This window comes from Bombina bombina, chromosome 12 (genome assembly GCF_027579735.1).
Source record: "Bombina bombina isolate aBomBom1 chromosome 12, aBomBom1.pri, whole genome shotgun sequence".
Taxonomy (NCBI): Eukaryota; Metazoa; Chordata; class Amphibia; order Anura; family Bombinatoridae; genus Bombina; species Bombina bombina.
Window position 1 is genome coordinate 73,252,972 of NC_069510.1, and position 6,000 is coordinate 73,258,971.

Below are 6,000 nucleotides of genomic sequence, written 5' to 3' on the forward strand. Positions count from 1 at the left end.
ATTTTGGAGAGAAGAGTGCATTTAATTGCTTAATTATGTCTCCGTTACTCGTGTTTGGTGTAGTGTTTTCTTCTAAACCTTCCAAAACCTCTAGGTTAGATTTGTTTTTTTTATCTTGATTTTTGTTTCTAGCTGACATTGTGGGTGATTTTAGCTTATTTTTGGATATATATTTATCCATTAATCTGTGTATAAAATATTGTGCATATATCTATGTGTGTATATTTAATTTGTGAAATAGCAAGTGTTTTTAAATATTACTAAAAAGTACTAAAGAGTGTTTTAGTGAGAGAGAAAAAAAAAGTGCCTCAGTGACTACCTATTACCCTTTTCTTCTCTTGTATTAATGTTATATCTCTTCTTTCTTTTGTTTTGAGTATTGTTTCAGAAAGCTACTTAAATTGATACCACCTTGTTAGACTCTTATGTGTATATTTTTCTTTATTATGATCTAGGCACTGTTACTCAAGCAACTAGCTACCTTACTCCTATTGACTATTAGTTTCAGCTCAGTTTTCTATATGTAGTTATATCTGGTGCTTCTCTAATAAAAGGAAAGGCACAGACACAAGCAGGGAAAGCCCTGTTATCGGCATGCAGAATATTCAATAGTTTCCTTATTCAGATGTATACCTTTCCTTAGCTAATCAGTTTATTCTTAGCTTTATAATTCTAGCAGCTACGTATCTTGCTATTATTAGCTGTTAGTTCCAGACAATTTATCTATGTATAACTATGCTTAACAAGCTATATCCAAGAAGCATATTAATCTAAGCAGGGGGATTAGAAGAAATATACCCCTCTACCACTGGTCAGATTCCCCCTTTATCCAGTCTAGATCTATTAACCCTTTCGTGACAGGGTTAAAGTGCCTACATCGGAACAACTGTTCCGATGTAGACAAATTGAAACTACGCGATCGTGCATACGATCGCGAGATTTCAATTATTGGATCGCATCTGGGGGGCGTCCCTACAATCCTAGGAACGCCCTCCAGACCGCGATTAAATCCCTGAAGCACAGAAGGCTTCAGGACAGCCGTTAGTTATGACGTTCCATTCCGTCATAACGGCTTTAAAGCCCAGTCTAATTATGACGGAATGGAACGGCATAACGGCTTTAAAAGGTTAAACCATGCATGCTAATGTATATATAGTTACAACCAAAACAACGTATAGCAATTATTCACAGTTATCATTCAGCAGTGTTTTATCAGCTTGTTCTTCGCACTAAATCACACTTATCTTTATGATTATTTTAGCAAAGTACAGACTAATGTCCCATCATATTATATTCAAAGAATCTGCTATTTCATGTTTTTAGAGGTAGGGAATTCTTATCCAAATTTATTCGTCAGGCTTTTATTTTCAGGTTGCCTTTTTTCTTCATAGGTGATTATATAGTTCATCAAGTGGGGGTCCCTTCTTAATTAGATGTTATCTGCCTTTTATTCTTTAACTACTAGTCCGTCTTCTTATTTTACACCTCCAACTTAATTCCCTTCATCTTTAGCCTGACTTAATAGATAAGATATCTCAGGGTATTAGTCCAATATTAGAGCATATACAGTGGAGTCTGGGCCCTACTTATAGCAGGTGCTTCCTGTTTGCCCTCAAGAAAGATACACCCATTTATCCTCCTGTTTAAAAGCTCCCCTTTCTTTTTTTCTCTTTTCCTTTTACGGGGTACAGACAGTATGTTCCTTTAAGATTTAACCACAGTTCTTGGGGGCCATTAGCTTGTTTTGTGTCTCTCCTGTTGCACAAAAATATATACAGTCAGATGCTTTTAAACCAGTGCCTTCCACTAAAATGAATGTGTGTGAGGGTTCTGAGCCCTACCTATAGCAGGTTATCCTTATTTCGTTCTTGGGATAGTACACCCAGCTAACCCTCTATTCATTTATTTCCCAGGCACATTTTATATTATGCGTGTCTCTTCTGCCCCCAACAATAGTGTAATAAAGAATTCAGGCTCACGCCCCTTAGGTACTTAGCTTATCTTCTTTGAAATAATTCCAGTTACTTCGTCTGTAATCCCGACGTTCCCAGCAGTGTTCCTGCACTGCTGTATTCCTTCTGTTCCTTTTAGCTTGACGGTGGGGGTTCTCACAGCTCCGGTATCACTCCAGCCAGTAACGTGCTGTTTTACCCGGGTTGTGTGCGGCCGTGGTACTCTGCGTTCACCAGTAGGCAGGCTAGTATCCTATAGCCCTTTTCCAGCAGGTATTCCCCTGGTGTGTGATTCGCCTGTAGCCGGATTTCCCCCGGCGGTATCTAGCTGCTTGCTAAGGAGTCTCGGCAGGAAACTTCAATCCACCAAGAGGCTCCTTCCCTTAGCTTGGTGTCGCAGCGAGCTCTTAGCGCGGGCGTCTCTCTCAGCGTCCGCTCACGTGACCGCTCCCACCGGAAACCATGAGTGCTAAAATTCTACAAGTTTGATACTTTTGCTTCTTCTGAGGCTATTTTTGGGAGAAAGGTTTTACAGGCAGTGGTACCTTCCGTTTAAGTGCCTGCCTTGTCCCTCCCTTCATCCGTGTACTTTAGCTTTGGTATTGGTATCCCACAAGTAATTGATGATCCGTGGACTGGATACACTTAACAAGAGAAAACATAATTTATGCTTACCTGATAAATTTATTTCTCTTGTAGTGTATCCAGTCCACGGCCCGCCCTGTCCTTTTAAGGCAGGTCTAAATTTTAATTAAACTACAGTCACCACTGCACCCTATGGTTTCTCCTTTCTCGTCTTGTTTCGGTCGAATGACTGGATATGGCAGTGAGGGGAGGAGCTATATAGCAGCTCTGCTGTGGGTGATCCTCTTGCAACTTCCTGTTGGGAAGGAGAATATCCCATAAGTAATGGATGATCCGTGGACTGGATACACTACAAGAGAAATAAATTTATCAGGTAAGCATAAATTGTGTTTTTCTCTTAAAGGGTTAAAAACACTGCCCTATTTTAGTCTGCTCTGCTTCTAATCATTTTTGTCTTCTTTACAGGAGGATAAAATATATGTGCAACACAAAATAAAGGAGAACGGACCACTCTTGTGGGATTTAATCCATAACAAACAAGGCTGCTTCTTCATTGCAGGGTGAGTAAACTGTCCCGAGGCGTAAAATGACTTCAGCTTATTTGTGTATACGCAGATATTTTGCTCTGATCTGAGAGATGCTGTGGCAGAAAAGCGCTTGTAAAGCGCGGCTAATCACCCGTAAGGGTCTCAAGGCGCTGCTCATTTTATCGACCTTGGAAGGATGAAAGGCTGAGTGGACCTCACCGGTGATCGAACCTGGAACCCTTGGGTTGCTACAGAGCTCAGCCACAGTGCCTTAGCATGCTGAGCTATCTAAGATGTTGCCAGTATCCCTAATAGGTTTAAACTTTCTTAACCTATAAGATGATGTTGTTTTTATCTGGTAGTCGCATATCTCTATTTAGGCCAATTGTGAATTTTCTTTCGGTATTGACCTTAGTCTGACTTAATGTGTTTTTCTTTACATCCCCATCATCCGATAAAACGGGGGTCAGCAGTCTACAACGCATTTGCTATGTGTGGTATTCAAAGTGAGTTTTAAAGGGACAGTAAAGTCAATAAGGTTCCCAACGCTGCAACCATAAAGGCACGTGCACGCTCCTGAGTTCCTATTAGTCATAACCTTCAACAAAGGGTGCCAAGAGAGCAGAACAATAGTAGTAATAGTAGTAATTTGGATATTTTTTTAGGATCTAAATCATAAAAGATTAATTTTGCGTAAATAGCTCACAGGGGGCTGCAGAGCCAGGAGTCTGGTTTGATGTTATGCGGCTGACATAAGGGGCTTCATGGCTGTAGTCTGATCTGAGTTTTTTATTTTTTATTATAATTAATATAACATTAAAATCAAAATTTTTCTTTTATGATTTGGATACAATACAATTGTACAATTTTAAAGAGCTTTCCAATTTACTTTATATTAGTAAATGTGCTTCATTCTCTTTTTGTATCCTTTGTTGAAGAAGCAAGAATGCACTACTGGGAGCTAGTTTGAACACAGCTGGTGAGCCAATGACATATATGTGCAGCCACCAATCAACAGCTAGTTTTCAGTAGTACATTGTTGCGCCTGAGCCTACCTAGATATGCTTTTCAACAAAGGCTACCAAGAAAACAAAGCAAATTAGATAAAAGAAGTAAATTAGAAAACTGCGTGTTCATCTTCATGCAAGTTTTACTTTACTGTCTTTTTAAAATATAAATTCTTTGTATTTTTTACCCATATAAACCCCCTCCAAAAAAGGCCAAAAGAAATACTAAAATGACAGTTAAATGGACAGTCTACCCCAGAATTTCTATTGTTTTAAAAGATAGCTAATCCCTTTATTACCCATTCCCTAGTTTTGCATAACCAACAGTTATATTAATATACTTGTTACCTCTGTGATTACCTTGTATCTAAGCCTCAGAAGACTGCCCCCTTATTTCAGTTCTTGACAGACTTGCATTTTAGCCAATCAGTGCTGACTCCTAGGTAACTTCCACGTGCATGAGCAGAAATGTTATCTATATGTCACACATGAACTAATGTTTTCTAGTTGTGAAAAACTCTCAAAATGCATTCAGATAAGAGGGCGACCTTCAAGGTCTAAGAAATTAGCATATGAACCTCCTAGGTTTAGCTTTCAACTAAGAATACCAAGAGAACAAAGCAAAATTGGTGATAAAAGTAAATTGGAAAGTTATTTAAAATTGCATTCCCTATCTGAATCATGAAAGTTTATTTTGGATTAGACTGTCCCTTTAATTATTCTTCTGAATTATACAATTGAACTGTATTGGTTGATACGTAAGATAATTAACTTGTTTTCATGATATTTCCCTGTTCTGTCCTCTCATTGTCTAGAAATGCTAAATCAATGCCAACAGAGGTGACGGAAGCGTTGAAGTCTGTGTTACAGTCGGAAGGTGGAATGACTTCTATAGAGGCTGAGCAGTATCTGGTCATGATGGAGAAAGCTCGACGATTCCAGTCTGAAACTTGGTCTTAAAGGACCCGTATTTCACATTTTGTTCCGCTATGTAACCACACCAAGCGAGGATAGACAGGATCAGGGGGAAATCTTCTAGTATCAATGAACACTATCTGATCAGGTACTTGGAGAGGACACTGCTGAGGTCTGAATTCACTGTGGACTGATAAAGGAGCTAAAACTCCAAATGACTATTTATTGCACTGATACCAGTTTAATGAGCTACAGGATAAACACCTCTCTATTAGTAAAACACAAATCTGTGCATGTTCTTCTTTGTTGTTGTTCTTTTAAGAAGGGCCAGTCCCTACATCTAGTACAAGGTTGTGTTGCCTGGACCATTTAGGTCTTTAGAAAGAGCACTTCAGAGGCTGGTCATGAACATGCTATACACAGTGTACGTGGGACTAATGATTATTGGCTGATAGATACAAATGCTTATAAAGGGATAGTAAAGTCCAAATAAAATGTTTATTATTTAGATAGGGCATGCAATTTTAAACAACTTTCTAATTTACTTTTATCATCAAATTTGCCTTGTTCTCTTGTTATTCTTAGTTGAAAGCTAAACCTTGATAGGCTCATATGCTAATGTCTAAGCCCTTGAAGGCCGCCTCTTATCTGAATGCATTTGACAGGTTTTCACAGCTAGAGGGCATTAGTTGATGTGTTTCATATAGATAACATTGTGCTCATGCAGGTGAAGTTATTTAAGAGTCAGCACTAGTTGTCTGAAATGCAAGACTGTCAAAAGATCTGAGATAAGGAGGCAGTCAGCAGAGGCTTAGATACAAGGTAATCACAGAGGTAAATTGTGTATTATTATAACTGTGTTGGTTATGGAAAACTGGGGAATGGGTAATAAAGGGATTATCTATTTATATAACATTTTTGGTGTTTACTATCCATTTAATACCGGTCAGCCAGTGAGTATTAAAGGGACATAAAACACAACATTTTTCTTTTATTATTCAGATAGAAAATACA

The 6,000-nt window shown here is 38.5% G+C and overlaps 1 protein-coding gene across 1 annotated transcript in view; it reads left to right on the top strand.

Moving 5' to 3' along the window:
* NDOR1 (NADPH dependent diflavin oxidoreductase 1) overlaps positions 1-5,272 on the top strand; it is a 127,171-nt gene extending 121,899 nt beyond the window's left edge. Inside the window, exons 14-15 of the mRNA XM_053696225.1 lie at positions 3,003-3,097; positions 4,887-5,272. Coding sequence (XP_053552200.1) covers positions 3,003-3,097; positions 4,887-5,031 — 240 coding nt within the window. The 3' untranslated portion in view covers positions 5,032-5,272. The remainder of the gene's footprint in view (positions 1-3,002; positions 3,098-4,886) is intronic.
* The last annotated feature ends 728 nt before the right edge of the window (positions 5,273-6,000 follow it).